Genomic DNA, 16,527 nt, shown 5'->3' on the forward strand with positions numbered 1-16,527 from the left:
TTGTTGGTATTTATATTATTAAAGTATTTATTTAAGTATCTAGAGGCTTAGTCTCAAAAAAATCTAGTATTTTTAATCATTTTTCTAGTGCTTGGCATATTGATTCGTTCATTTGCCACACCCACCTGCAGCACTCTCTTTGGTAGGCCCGTTTTCTGTGACAATTGCTTCAGATCCTTTGCATCGGGATTGTGATTGATGGCAAAGTAGGACTTCATGGTGCGCAGCTGATGGTGCTTGAACGAGGTGCGCATGCGTTTGGTTCGCGACGAGGCGCTCATGTGGCTGCCACGACCAAAGTCCACATATTCCGTATTGAGATCTGCCAGCGGGGCAAAAGAAAAGGAAAGAGAGAGAGAGAGAGAGAGAGAGATATGATTTTACAGCTCAGTTTTATGATGGGGTTTTTATGGAGACTGGCGCCAGCTACGGATCAGCCATAAAGTGCTTCGACACATATATACACTATATATATGTATGTATATATATGTTCGTTCGTTCGCTCTTTGGTTTTATGTTTTTACTGTACCTATATTAGCTGTAAAGGCCTCGATATCCTTTGGCTTGCGTTTGCGCGGCCTCCCCTTTTGCCGTGCCGGCTGCGGCAAGCCCGTGATGACATGCGAAGTGGGCACAAAAATGCCCGTAGGAACAATACTGCGACTGGGATCCGAATGCGGACTCGATGAATCATTGTGCGGCGAACCGAATTGTGTGCTATAAGGATATGTGGCGCTCATGCTGGTCGACGATGCTGCGTCCCCCTCGCGCGCTATGCTATAGTGGGTTCTACAATGAGACAGAAAGAGAGAGAGAGAGAGAGAATCTGATTAGTTATCTATTCAATTGGTCACATCGAATTTCTAGCTCACCTGCAGTAGATAAGCGCATCGATAATGCCATATTGATCGCCCTTGGTTAGGGGCGTATGGCAGACGGTGCAGCAGAAACAGTTAACATGAAAAACTAAATTGCGAGCGCGCATTACCAGCTCGTTGGCGCTTATCGATGCCAGGCAGCGGGAACAGCGGCGTGTGCCAAAAAAACTGCAAAGAAAAGAGAGAAAAAAGCGAGTGAAATACAAATATTTAATCAAATACAATCATTCCAATATGAATAAGTCGAATATAAGAGTATCCAATTGGAGTTGGCTGGAACTAAACTGCAATGTCTAATAAGAACATGTTGGCAAGTTATATATTGCTAATCCAATTGGATAACAGAAAGTCCAATACTTTTGCCCAGTTTATCCCTCAACGATAAAGATTTTGTATATTTGCCGCGTAATTAACATAAATTAGCATAGCCTATCCAATTAGAGTTAATAACTGCCAATTTACATGTCAATACGATTATCCAATAAGAGCTGTTGGTCTATCAGCCATGTCCATAACAAAGGTTAAGCAATTTTTATTACATAAACAATGTTTCATGATTATCCAATAAGATCAAAGTGCTTGCTGTCATTTGATATGCGAATGTTGCCAATTACATAATTTATTCAATTAATAAGAACAATAATATTAAATACTGGCCAGTTGCAGCATAATTGCTTCATAGTACAATAAAATATGTTATACAATTAATAAATAAATATTTAGTTATATTTGCATATATAATAATTCAATATGCAATACCTAGCACTTTCCAATTGGTTTCCACAATGGCTTCCAATTGGTTTTCTTTATGAGTATAAGACAATGCGGCGAATTGGCATAGCGCAACTGGAAAGCAGTCTGCTTTGTATAAATGGACGCGCAAGGTCAAGCAAAGTGCAGAGCTCCGCGAAAAGTGTGAAAATAATTTATTAAAATGTGTTAAGTGCTATTTTTTTCGAGTGCAAACTAAATGTTGAGTGATAAGTAATGCATGTGATATAATTTAATGCAAGGCAAAGCGCATTTTAAATGATAAATGGAAGTTTTTTCCTTTTGTTAAAGCGGCGCCGCCACAGGCCGAAAAATGGCGCAAAAGTGTTAAAGTTGAGTTTTCTTTCTTTTTTTTTAAAGTTTTGTGTGTGTTTGCATTTGAAATAATTAGCAAATGCCAAAAATGTGCATATGAAGTGCAGTGAAAAGTGTTAAGTGCGTAGTTTAATTGTTAATTAAGCAATTGCCATAGGCGCAAAGTTGAAAAAACAAGGGCAAATGATCAATTCCAATGGAAGGCAATGGAAAGAATGAACAAGCCAACGCATGCACATGGAAGTACTCACACTCCTACATGCATCAGCAAGCCAAAGCGTTGTCACACTCATACGCACATACGCAGGTTAGTGCGTACTCATTCTCGTGCATACGAATGCGTGCAAGTGCTTTGACACACACATACTTACGCATACAGGCGTACTCTCACACTCTATACATGCGTATTCTCACATATGTACATGTAGTGTAGGTAGTGAGTAAAGAGAATAGATCAACAAAAAAGAGAGTTACAAATATTTCGGCAGCGAAAAGAAAAGATAAAAGCAAATAATGATTAATGGTTGGCGTTGACGTGCGGCGGGCAGTATGAAAGTTCAAGTACTTATGCGCAATATTCGCCGTGCGCTGCGCTCATTTGAGGCGAATTCGTATTAAAGGCAAACTCTTATATGCTTGCAGCAGCACTGAGTGATAATTGCAAACCACGCCTATTAAACAGCAGGTAATTTTATTTATGTGTGTAAGTTTGACAATTTTAGACTTAGAATTACTAAATTTTTAAGGTACAAGTAGAACTTTGAGTAGGTTCATATAAGAAATGTATTATTATGAATTTTAGATAGGGTATTTTCTTAGTTGTTCAGAGATCAGGTGGTACATTCTTCACTTTATAGCGCATGTAAATTGCAAAACAGCCTCCACAGAACTCTAAACAGCGCTCACAATTATATGGCATGATAGTAATAAAACATCGAAAGCAGCCAAAAAAAAAAAAAAAATGCTGATATATACAAATATATATGTACAGTATTTGTATAGGTTTTGTGGGCAATAATCTTCGCTTGGCCAGACAAAATTATGGCCTCTCAACTAATAACATGCTTTCCGGCTGCAGGAAGCTGGCTGGATGGCCGTTGAGCTACTGTGTCTGCCAACGCAATCAATGCCAGCGGCAAGATCTTTGGGAGTCTAGACCCAAACAATGAAGCCGTTAACAAAACGCCCACTCATCGTCAACGTCAGCAGCGGCATCGAAGTTGGGGATTTGACTCGTTGTTGGAGTCGGAGTCGGAGTCGGAGTCGGAGCATCACTTTGGAGCGTTCGCTACTGTTTTCACTTTCGCAAAATGACAGATCAAAGATAATCAGCCGTAGTCATAATGATCGAGGCAATACACTGAGAGAAAACAGACGTGAGATCTAGCTGTGCAGGAGTAAATACCGATTGAAATATATAAATATATCATTCGCTAATCACAACAAAAGCTAATTGATTATGTGAATATTTTAAAGATTCGCTCATACGAAACTAGTTCATTAGCTCGAAAATGAATATATTATAATACTTATTATTATTAGTATTGCATCTTTTCGCTCAGTGCATGCTGTTTCGTGCCAAATAATGATGACCCTGTACGCAGACACTTCCCAACACTGAAGTGTGAAAGAGATGGAGAGAGAGAGAGAGACAGAGAGAGGCGACAGCAATGGGATAGTAGGAAACATCAAATGCACAAGACACGCGATTTCTTTGACATTAATCAAAATAATTGGCGCATTTCACTTCAACTTCGCTCAACAGAGTCATTCTCACATTTTGCTGAAAATGAAATGAAAATGAAAGACAAACCAACTGCAACAATTCCATATAAATTTATCATATTTTTTTCATTTGGCTTTTTTTTTTTTTTTTATTTATATAGAGCGCGGCGCACTCGCAGCTCGCATTTTCATTTCCCATTCGCAATTTCGTTGAAAATTATTTGGGATGTGACGCCGAGATTTTCTGTTTTGGTTTTTGTTATTTTTTTTTTTAAATTTTTATTTTGTCACAGACGCAGACTCTCACCCGAGATCTCTTTCTCTGTGTGTGGATATACCTTGTTGTGTGTGTGCCGGGGGTAAGCCCCATAAATAATATTAAACATGGATGCAGCGTCGTGCGAGAGGCGACGCAATGCCTGGGCTACCAGCTCATAAAACTGTTTCAGCGACACAGACAGACGACGACGGAGGCAACGGAGAAGGAGAAGGAGAAGGAGGCGGAGATGGAGACGGAGACGGTGGCGGCGATGCCTTCATTTCGTGCCACTTTATTTTTGTAAGTGGAGCCGCGTAGCCCTTCGCTCTTCAACCTGCCACGCCCCCTTTTGCGCCTATTGCGCTAACATGAGGCGCACAGAGCGCAGAGAGCGAGAGTATGTGAGAGAGGGAGCACAAGAGAGAAAAAATGAATTATGATTATTGCCATGTAAAAGAGCAGGCGAAATGTCAAAGTGACAACGCCTAATATATGATTATGTTTTTCGAGCGCTTGAAATCTGATACTCTCACAAGCACACACACACACACACACACACACGGCCACGGACACACTCACACACACACATTTACGTTCTGGACACGCTGGAACCGCAGTCCAGAGAACCCACAGCCTCAATGTCATTTCATGTGATGTGTTGCTGTTGTTGTTGTCGTTGTTGCTGTCGCTGTTTCGGCTTCTGGCTGTGGCTGTGGCTGTGGCTGCCGCTGTCTGTCCATCTGTCCATCTGTCTGTTTGTGCGTTCGTCTGCCCCACTACTATTTCCCACCGCATAGCGCACATCAATCCCAGAGTTGAGCCAAAAACCGATGCGATACCTAAAAACGCCGGCTGACTGCCTGGGTTAACCACATCGTTCAGCTTTATTGTTGTTGTTGTTGGTGTTGTTGTTGTTGTGCTGCACTTGTTTCGGAGGCGTTGCCCAATATACTTATACACTGAGCAAAAATTATGGCTATTTGGGATATTTGAGGCTGATTTAAATGGTAATGAAATTTTTGTTTCTTAGGAAAATTATCTTTAGGTTTATTTATAGATAGATTGAATCTTTATAAAGGAGTGTATGTATACGAAAATTGATTAAAATATAATAAGTACTCTAAATTAATATTGAAATATTTGAAAATTGAAAAACTTAAAAAAAATGAAAAAATCAAATTAAAAAATTAAAAAAAAAAAATTAAATTAAATTAAAAAATAAATCTTAAAATTTTTAAAGTACAGCTTGAAGAAGAAAGAATTTTTAAAAATATTCTTAGGCTATTCTTAACTACTCAAAAACTAAATTTAAATTAAACTTTGTTGCAACATTTTGAAAGAATTTCCAATTAGAATAATCCAAATAATATTCTTATTAACAGAATTGAACATTCTTTGAAAGCTTAAAAACTCTTCAAAAAGCTTGGGCTTTAAATGAAAATATATATATAAATATATAGATAAATGTATTTACCGTTACATAAAAGCTAGTTACACATTTCAATTTATTTAAATATTTTATGATTTTCCACACTTGATTTGCATCTAGAATTTCTATATATATATATATGTATTTTCTTCGAGTGCACTTGAAGCGTGCGAAGCTGCGACACATGTGAGCAGCCGCAGCAGCCACATCCACATCCACATCAGCATCCGCATCAGCAGCAGAAGCAGCAGCAGCTGCTGCAGATCTTTGCTTGATAGCCACGATTTTTGTCTCAGTCGCATGAGCTCGTGAGCTTCTGCTTATATTTCACTAAAAAAGTCAAGATTTGTTTTTGTTTTCAGATTTCATTTTTTTTTTTTCGGGCCTCTGATTACGCAAATAGATATGAAGCTTTTTGGGGTTTGGCTTGGGCTTCGGCCTTAGCTTTAGCTTTAGCTTTGGCTCTGGGCTGATAACAGACAACAGAAATCGTGGCTAAGTGGCGCACTCAGGCAGAGGCCACTCGATGGGCGGGCGCACAGGCCCGGTGAATAGGATCCGTATGTTTGGTAGGCGGAGACCCGGAACATTCAATGAGTTGAGAGAGCTCAGCGCTCTGTGAAGTGTAGACCGACGTGTGGCAACAGCAGCGGCAGCGGCGGCTGCTCTTGTTGTGTTATTTGTTGTACGAACAAAAAAAAAAAAAAAAAATGATGAAAAAAGGGGCACACTGCTTGTTGCACCGGTTGTTGCAACGGGGATTTTGTGAGTTGTTGCCGCCGCTGCTGCCACGTTTCACTGTAACGTGAGAGCATTTGTAGCCGTGCGGCAGCTCAAGTATTTTTTCATACACATATATAACGCACGTATGTATATATTTATTTTCAAGTGCCACCCGCTGTGGCTTCGGCTCTTCCGATTACAAGGCAAGTAGCAAACAACAACAACAACAACAACAACATACCGTGAATGGATTTCCCAGACGCCACCCCGTTCGAAGTTTGCAAAAAAAAAAAAACACACATAAAACTAAAACTCCTCTATATATATATTTTGTTTTGGGATTTCGTGAGAGCGTACGCCCCGTGGCGTTAATTCGATTCTAGGCTCTGTCGCAGCAGTTGCAGTTGCTGCTCCTGCTGCTGTTGTCCCTGGCTAAAAAACATACATATGTATATACAATAATTATTTGCATTTACCTCCACGCATATACAGACTCTAGCACGTTTTTTTTTAGGGTATTAGCCGATTGCGACAAGTTTTGGTTTCTTGAGCTGAGATTTGTGTGTTTAATGTGCCGGAAAATTAGTTTGTTTTGCTGTCTTTTTTATTATTCTGGGTTGATCGATGAATGCTAAGCGATTAGCTATAAGCCGCAGGTACAACATAAGCATATGGAGTACTATAGGGGGAAGCTGGATAGAGAAGCAACCAACTGTTCTTATCTTTCTTTTGTTTCGAGGCAATTTGAACAAATTTACATGAACTTTACATGAATAAATTTTCTGAACAGAAATTCAGTTTAGAGACATTGGTTCCATGATTTGATTTAACCCTAATTTCATTAACTTTATATATAATTAAAGTAACGGTTAGTTCTTCCAATTTTGTCTAAGCCTTAACTCTTAGATTTCCTATCAACCATCAAAATCTCTTAAATAAATTAAGCTTTTAATCATAGTCTGAGCAAATACATTTATGATCCTTCCTTAATAGACTCCATTCCATACCTTAAAATATATTGAATATGCTCAGAATGTCATTTTATAGCTTAATTTCAATTCACTCCCGAACATAACCTCAACACACAGACATAACCTCAACAAGCTATTAACTGTTTGATATGTTGCTAGCAGTATAGTCCAAGCTATTCCAATTTACATTTCTTGAAACACTTCTTCCATTTTAAACGTAACGCTCCAGATATAAACCCAACTTACAACACATAACCTCCAAATTTACCAACTCCTAATGTGCTACTGTTTGTGGCTTGTGGCTCATGTTTACATTTACATATGTATGAACTAAGAAAGGGCTACAATCTCTTTAATAGATTCAACCGTAGCACTCATACATAACCTCAATGCGCAAACATAACCTTAACTACATTTGATATACTCTAAATTTCCCAAATAGTCTAAACTGTTTCATTTGCATTTGCCTGAAAGCCTCTAGACATTCCTTAGTAGATTCGTCTCCCGCACATAACCTCAAAGCGATCTAACCTAACTGTTGATGGGTCTGATCTCTTAAGCCAAATAGTTGTACATTTACATACGAAATTAAAATGTTTAAACGTTCTTTAATAGGCCTCTTCCGGCTTCCAGGAACTTGTGCATCTGATGCTCACCGAAGTAGCATATATAATTTTTCTGTTTTTATAGTTTAGCTGATTAGATTAGCGCCCCATTGTTTTTGAATTATTTCTTTTTGGATTTCCGAAGGGTTCTCAAGTGTTTGATGTTTGTTGGGTCTATGCGGAGAGCACATAAATTCGGCGTAAAATGATGTTTTAAGATGCCCATTAAACATTTTAATTATCGCGCCGCTGTTGTTGTTTACCCTATATATATAGGGAGAGAGAGAAGGGAAAATAAAGATAGAGAGAGGGAGAGAGAGAGAGGGCGATGGCATTAAAGACGTTTGCTCCGCATAAAAAAGGTTAAGCGAAGCGAGCGACTTGGCTTAAATGTTGTGGCTTGAATGCAGCCACCACTTGACGAGTGGTTGACTCACACAGTGCACCACTCACCACTGCAGTGGTGTACAATGCTATAGGAAACCGAGTAAAGTTAGTGGTAATAATGCGCTCTAATCTAGAAACCTTTGAATATTAGGAAATTTCTTCATAAAGGAAGTTGCTTGAGTGGAATTAGAGAAGTTCTGACTGATCTTAACCATTTACCGATTTCTATTTAACAATGGAGTAACTCAAGTATTTTTTTATTTATATATAATTTAAGATCCCTAGAGATATCTTTCGATATAATAAGCAAACCATATAATAGCGGTTAACTTTTGTGAATTTTTATTTTATAATTTTATTTTATACATATATATCTTCTATACGTATTTTATAGAATTTTTCTTTTCTTTTAAGTTGACTCCTGCTTTGGCTATACCTATACTCTATAAGCCAATTGGAATTGCAAATTAGTTTCGTAAAATACCTGCCGAAGCTTGTGCTCTTAGGCTTATCTATAGTTTTATCTAGCTTTGACTCCAATCAGCGATTTTTACAATTTCCCTGTAATCTTATATCATAAAGCATATCATAACTCTAATAACCCTCAGCTATTTATCATATTATCTATTACAAATCTGAAATTTTTTGCATTTTAATTTGCTGTCCATTAAAATCACATTTGTTGCAGTTGCTTTTGCTTTATGATTAACACATCTCGTTTCGTTTTTTTTTTCTCTTTGCACTCATTGATTATAGTTATTTAATGCAAGCTGCACATATACATATGTATGTATATAGTCGAGATATCTCACATGTATATATAGACATGTGTGTGTGATGTCTGATGTCTGGCTTTGGTTTGCTGACGACGGCGCTACATGGGATCGCTGACAAGTGCTCATAAAAAATAAATACTGCGCTTTTTTCTCAGCCAACTTTTATATACATATTTTTTATCTCTCTCTTTCTCTCTCTCTCTCTCTCTCTCTCTCTCCTGGTTTGCCTTCACCAGTGCTCAGGTTTTTTGTTTTGTTTTGATGAGTGCGCTGCCCGCTGTGTGGCTGGGGGCTAGGGGGAGGCTGCCCTGCCCGAGCTGGTCTCACATAAAAAAGCGTCGTGAGATTGAATCGTTAAACTGTTTGGCTGTTTAACTACTCTTTTTAATACCCACTTGAATGTGCTTAAACAGGGTGGTACGGTTTGGGGTACAGGTAGATAATGAGTAAGAATCAAGATCAATCCTTGAACAGATTGAACAGCTGAAAGCGTATTATAAAATTTAGTTTTAGTTGTAATTTTTCGTATACTAAAATCATTTAGATTATCTGATATATAAAGTTGTGACTACTTCAGTCAGACTCTCAGTTCACAAACTTCTTATAATTAAAAAAGGATTTCTCAGTACTTAACTCAGATTCCTCTTAAGAACTAGTTGCTAGGCAGGGTATTTCCTAGCTAGGCATTTTCAATTGGAGCACTTTTACTTCTATTTTTTGCTCTCAACAGATTTTTTTTCAATTTCATCTGCTTTGCTTTAGCTCTTTTTGTTAGCTGATTTCTCTGTTGTTGTAGTTCTCTCGCTGTTTGCTTAATGAATTCTGCAGATTTTCTATTTATTCTTTTTTTTTTTTTTTTTGCATGGAGCACTGGGCTAGAGTAATTCTCTTTTATATATATTCCGTCGCGCTGCGAGCTACAACAAGAAAATTATTTTATTGCATAACGCGCGATTTGAGGCTGGCCATAAATTTGGTGCTCGAGTATCTCTTGGCCATTCGTTGGCCACAATTAAATGGTTGCGCTTCGCTGACTTTCAAAACTGTAAACATTTTATGCCAAAAACTTTTTACACATGCCCGTTTTACCCTTTTTTTCCTAACCGTGTAACTCTGCCCCCCTTTTCTCACTCTATCTCTTTGCCCTCTCTTACTCTCTGTTTCTGCTATTCCCAACACTTTTTTTCTAGTCGCTGATTAAGACATTTGCTGCGCATTTCATATTATTTTATGATACGGTTTTTCTTTATTTTTTATTTTTTTTCGCCGCTCTTTTATTTTTCACTGCCTTTTCCTTCTATCTGTCTTTTGTGCTTTGTGCTCTTGCGCTCTGTGCTCTGATAACGAAGCCAATCAGAAATCTTGCTGGGGAGCACACACATAAAAATTATGACACCACGGCGGTCGCCCCAAAAGGCGTATCTGCTGCTTATATGGAGATGTATCTCCCTCTGTGTGTGTGTGTGTGTGTGTATTAAGATGCTGCGATAAAGCTGAAGCGCTTTTTATTGCCATCTCTATAGGGTAAATGGGGTATTTGGCTGAGGTGTGAATGTATGTAACCAGCTGAGAGCGGTTGAGGATAGCGAGATAGATATATAGAGTTGCTAGTTAGAATTCTTTTATCTCGAATATTGGAGATTTGAAATATGTTGTATATGTATATATTATAATGTATATCGAACCATATCAAGACCTGCTTAGGTAATATATTTTCTACTCTAACTCTCTATAACTTATCTATTTTATTTCTTTTATTTTTTTGCTTCTTGGGCTTTACTAAGACTTTAAGAACTCTAGATAGTAATTTGTCTTAAATTATATAGAAGAATGAACTTTAATCTTAGACATATCAGCCTATATCTACGTACATATAAATATATATGCTGTTAGGGTATTCCCTAGTCATTCACGCCCGACTAGAGCACTCTTACTTGTTTTGTGACTGTTGGTGGTGGAGCTGCTGCTGCTCGGCTTGGCTTGGCTCGGCTTGGCTTGGCTGCCAGCCTGCAGCTTATCCGCTCTGGCATCAACAGCAACATCATCATGATAGATAAGAGCCGAGTTCAGCTGGGTTGAGTTGGACTTTTATGACGTTGTCGCTGCCAGGATGGCCACGAAAATATGCAGAAAACGAGGTGACAGCCAACAATTTTTACAGCTCTTGCCCCCTTATTTGTGGCTGCTGTTGCTGCTGCTGCTGCTGCTGCTGCTGTTGGCTGCTGGCAGCGAAAACAAGAATTGGCGAGCGAAACAGGTACATTGCCTGATTGTAAAATGTCAACGAGCCAACAGGAGGGTGGGGTGCAGAGCAGAAAGCAGCTACAAAAGAGAGGGAAGGAGGGAGCTTAAGTGCAACAGCAACAGCAACAGCAACAGCAACGGCAACGGCAAGCGACGGCTTCAATGTAAGCCACAACAAGCCAATTATTTTCCTGGCCAAGCTTAAAAACAACGGAATTATGAGCAGCCAACAAATATATATACCAAAATACAGATATATATGCATATGTATATGTATATACATACATTGATATATCTGTGTACATATATAGTTAACACCGCAACAGTGGCAAACATATGTTTTGATGGTCCGATTAGCGCTACAACAAAAAAAGATTGTATGTATGTATATCTGTGTATATGCTCGTTAATATATTTGTTGTATCTGTAGCTTAGTTAGAAAACTCGCCTCGCACAGCAGCCAGTGTGACATGTGTTGCTGTTGCTGTTGTTGTTGTTGTTGTTGTTGTTGTTGCTTATCTAGATGCTTTGCTTTTTATTTTAGTTTATTGGCATCAAATACCAAATGCCGACCACAGAAAACAAATTTGTTAAAGCCCAGTTAAGAACAAGTTAAATCAATTGGTGAGATGATATACATTGAGAAAGAGTAAGAGAGAGGGAGCAAGGAAGTGGGAGGTAGAGAGTGATAGGAAGAGAGAGAGAGAGAGAGAGAGAGAGAGAGAGAGAGAGAGAGAGAGAGAGACAGACTAAGAGAGAGACTGAAACAATGACTGAAACAATGATTGAATCTCATATAGAGTTTTTATTAGGAAATGGAATTTTTCATTAGAAAGCATAATTATTTTGAAAATTTAAATTCATACATTTAAATATGTATATGAAATATTTATTTATTAATAATAATATTTATTTAACTTTGTATATATTAAAAAAAAAAACTACACATTTCCTAAATGTTTTTTATGCTGAAAAAATTGGAGAATAAATTATGTAACTATATTTAATATTTAGACTTCATATATATGAAATTTTATCATAAGCTAGGACTATAAAAGTACTGTTATTTGCATACATCTACAGGAAAATAGAGCTCTTAGGTTTTTCTATTATAATATAACTATTTAACCATATTTCCAAATGCTTTCAGCATTGATATTTTCATTCCAAAAATATTTTATACTTATTTTTCAACATTTCTTTATATTCCAAATTCCTCTGGTGCTGACATTCTTCATTTCATATGTAGTTTATAAAACTGCGCACAACACACATAAAATATATATTTTCGAGATAATGCCAATCAACAAACAAGCCGCTAATCTATAGGAAAATTGCAATAAAATGAACAAGAATATTGAATTGAATTTCTTGCACATAAATTTGAATTAGAAATAACCCAATGAACTCTAGAAAATATGAGTTAAACTCTATATTATTTAACAAGGCATATTATGAAGCAAAGCGAATCTCGATTTATATATGCACATGCATCTGTATGTACATATTACTATATATGTATATGTATGTTGGTTTGACCTATTCAAGCTTAAATTAAATACTTTGTTGGGGTCGCCTCATTGACTATCAGCATGAAAAACATTTTTAATTGAAAATCTATATACATACAAATATGACACGTGTCAGTGTGTGTGGGTGTATGGCAACGTACATATGTATGTATGTATATGTACTTATTTTTCAATAATAAGTACTGTTGACCTGCTTTGACCGCAAAACACGAGCAGACAAATACGATTGCTAAATTCTATAGAAATGTTCTATGTAAATGTTTCTTTGTGTGTGTGTGTGCGTGTGCGTGTGTGTATGTGTGGTATTTTTTGTTGTCAATAAGCCGGCAATGTACTAAACTGAGTTTCCATTTCAGCCAATGGCCGAAAAGACTAATAAAAGTCAAGTTAATATGTGGTCTGCATTTAAGTGTATTTAAAACTGGCTACTTTGAGCAGGTAATTAAAGCGAGATTTTAAGAATGTGTAAATTGAATTTGAAGGGGACTTTAAAGAGATGTTTCTAATGTATTTCGAGTTGAATAGAATATGTGTGTGGATGGTGGAAAGCAGAGAGTGTAAACATATGTATAAATATGGGTGGAGCTTAGACTTGGATTTATAACTATTTTTAGCAGGGTTTGAAGTTTTATCTGATGAGAAAAAAGCTTAACAGAAAATTAAAAAATGTTAGATTTCAAACAGTTTTAGAAAAGTGTAATTATTTTTATCTATATATGTATATGTATATATATTTAATTAATATATATATATATATATATATATATATATATATATATATATATATATATATATCTATTAGGCTTCAAACAAATATTTCAAGATAAATGTTAAAAATATGTAAAAGAAATAAATCAGGAAAAACTAAAAAAAAATTCAAGAAGAAAAGAAAAAAACCATATACTAAAACTTCATTGGGAGCCGAAATGTTTTCATCTGAAAAATTCGTTTTTAATCCCTTACTAGCCCAAAACAAATGTATCTTAATAAATTTAAAATAACCAAATGTTTAGTTAATTTATTAAAAATCTTTCTCATATATAAGAACCAAAAAAAAAACCAATAGATCTATAGGAGATCGTTACATTTTTGTACATACCCTATAGAAATTAATATAAATTTTTGCCTTCATGTTTTTATAATTTTGAAATGAATTATAACGCGTCGTATTCAGTTTAACAAAACATGAATTTATTGCGCTGATGCGTTGATGATTTTTCAAGAGAAAGAGGGAGAGAGAGGAAGGGAGAGAGAAGAGGGGAAGTGAGGGAGAGATTCGCGCACACCCACAACATTTGCCCCATAGAGTTAACGGTGCATAGGGCATAAATTTTGGACCCCTCCGAAAAAAAATGTGAAAAAAAGACAGTGCGACGACTTTGTCGAGTCGGCGTTGTCATATTTGACATCAGCTCTATAAATCAACAAAGAATGTCGTTGTCGTTGGAGCGAGGAAGAGAGAGAGAGAGAGAGAGCGGACATGGCGAGAGAGTGGTAGAGTGAGAGAGGGCGGGAGGATAGGGAGCGAGGTCTTGCTTTCGATTTGATTGATAATGGCAGGCAGGCAGGCAGGCAGAAGGCAGCCTGCATTGCCGGCGGAATGAAACGAAATGAAACATTACGGCGGAATGGATTGTGGATTGTGGAGGCTATTGTATGACATGACATGGCGGCAAAGAGCAAGTATGTGCGTGTATTCGTATGTAGATGTGTGTGTGTGTGTTTGTTTGCAAGCCAAGCGAAGCGGTTGCGCAAGGGGAAGCAGACAGCATGCAGCATGCAGCATGTAGCGCATGCAGCGCATGCAGCATCATTCGACTGCGCGGCTGCGTATTTTGAAATATGGAGCGGTAATAAATGTCACAAGAATCATTTGAGAGGAAATACGAGTGACGAGCGTGACTTGCATTCGATTTATGTTGCAAGCCATGTAGCTGCATGCCTCAGATGATGGCACTGCTGCGACTGCCACTGACATCAGGCCCAGCCGCAGCCACCGCCACAGCCACCGCCACTGTCAGTGCCACTGCGACTGCGACTGCTTCCTCTGCTGACTGCATGAATGATAAAGTTTTTGATTTACGCATTGGCTCTGAGCAGGTGTTGCTAGAAGAAAAACTTTTGACTTGACTTTGCCTAGCGACCTGTAGCAGCAGCAGCAGAAGCAGCGCCGTTTGCTTTAATTGCCATGCCACAACAAATTGTAGGCGTAGACCCATGTGTGTGTCTGTGTGTATGTGTGTGCTGGAAATTTGGCATAATTATAACCTGTTTTCATTTTGTTCATGCTGCTGCCGCTCTTGTTTAAATCTCGCGTGTTGCTTGCAGCGCGTGAAATCGCGTTACAGCAGCAGCAGCAACAGCAACAGCAGCAGCTTCCTAGCTTTGCAGCCACCCAAGCGCAGAGTGTCAACCTCTAAAAGCCGCAGACAGCCACCGAGGCGCTGGGCTTTGATAGTATGGCAACTGTTGCAACTTGCAATTGCGGTGCAACTGCGGCGGTGTCTAGCGTGAGCGAAGCGGCGAACGAACGTTCTTGAGAAACGTTGAACGCGGAATGGGAATGCAGGCAAGCAGCAGAACCACACGCAGGTCCATGCAGCCAGGCGAAGCTAGCAGAGAGGTGAGCCGAAGAGAGCTGAGCTCAAGGGAGGGAAGTGAGCTGAAGCTACAACTGAGGTAGAGGCAGAGGTAGAGGCGCTGCAGTGAGGAGAGAGTAGGGGAGCTGAGTCAAGGGGTGATGAGGTGAAGAGCTGTAGGCGACGGCAGAGGATGAGCGGAGCGGCACACAAAGTGAGCCAAAGGTGTGGGAGAGGGCGGGACGAGGTGTTGGCTTTGTGGGGGCGCTGTTGGAGCGACTAGCGCTGGCACTGCGGTGTCTTTCGCAGCGGTCGCGGTCTGCTTATTGCCGTCACCAAGCATTGACTGGCTAGGCCAGCCTAGCCTTCGCACAGTGGTGCAAAAAACAAACAGCGAAAAGAAACAAAAAAAAAAAACATGAAAAAAACAATGCATGCATATAAATATTTCATTTGCGTGTTTGGCAATCATTTTCTAGTCAATGTCTTGGCATGCAGTTGGAGGTTCTCTCTCTGTTCTGGCTTTTATCTGATGCAGACCCTAAGCCCGACTCTGACAGACTGACTGGCTGAGTGAGTGAATGAATGCTTCCCAAGAGCAGTAGCAACCGTAGAAGCAGCAGCCGCAGCTTGAGCTGCAGTTGCATTCACATTAGAATCAACGGAATTGGCACTTTTGGTTGCATTTAAGGTCTGCGACTTACCTATAATAATCGTTTTTGCAATAAATGTTGCCATCACGTGAATAACATGAGGATTCCCGTTCCAGAGGCTGGCGACATGCATAACACTGCAAGCAGCTGGCATGCCAGCGTTTTTCCACAGCGGAGAGGTAGAAACGATCCTGTAAAATACAGCATAGAAGTCTATTATATTAATATATATGGCGTAATGTAATATTCGAAATATTTTAATAGATTTTTTTTTTTCAAGAATTCCTAACACCATAAAAATAGTCTCTATGCATTTAATATTTCTTTGTCTTTTCTTTGCTTTGCTTTAACACCTGTCTTGTTTTTAGCACATTCTTAATAACAATTAATATAATTACATATATGTTAATTTATAAATAAACACGTTCTTTGTTTGAGCTATAAAAGTGTTTAAAAATAAATTAAGAAAATTACAGACATATATTGAGTAAAGGCAGAGCAATGAAAATATGATTTTAATGACATTCGATTGAATATATGTATATACATTAATAGTTTGTATATATTTATGAACCATGAAGTTTGTATATATATACATATATTTATGAACCAAGATATATATATTTATTAAAGAATTTAATATACTCTTTATAGGGCTTGTGAAATGCTCATCTAGTTGT

The 16,527-nt window shown here is 38.2% G+C and overlaps 1 protein-coding gene across 3 annotated transcripts in view; it reads right to left on the reverse strand.

Annotated features, from left to right (window-relative positions):
- Positions 1–16,527, reverse strand: part of ap (apterous) — a 28,400-nt gene that overhangs the window by 2,274 nt on the left and 9,599 nt on the right. For 2 of the 3 annotated variants that reach the window (XM_018104280.3, XM_018104279.3), the window contains exons 4-7: positions 15,899–16,038; positions 873–1,046; positions 530–789; positions 126–322 (exon numbers count right to left, since the gene is read on the reverse strand). In XM_018104280.3, the coding sequence (XP_017959769.1) occupies positions 126–322; positions 530–789; positions 873–1,046; positions 15,899–16,038 (771 nt within the window). The remainder of the gene's footprint in view (positions 1–125; positions 323–529; positions 790–872; positions 1,047–15,898; positions 16,039–16,527) is intronic. The other variant, XM_089262595.1, reaches the window with a different exon arrangement.

This window comes from Drosophila navojoa, chromosome 5 (genome assembly GCF_054131105.1).
Source record: "Drosophila navojoa isolate 15081-1374.11 chromosome 5, UAZ_NAV_1.0, whole genome shotgun sequence".
NCBI classification, from domain to species: domain Eukaryota; kingdom Metazoa; phylum Arthropoda; class Insecta; order Diptera; family Drosophilidae; genus Drosophila; species Drosophila navojoa.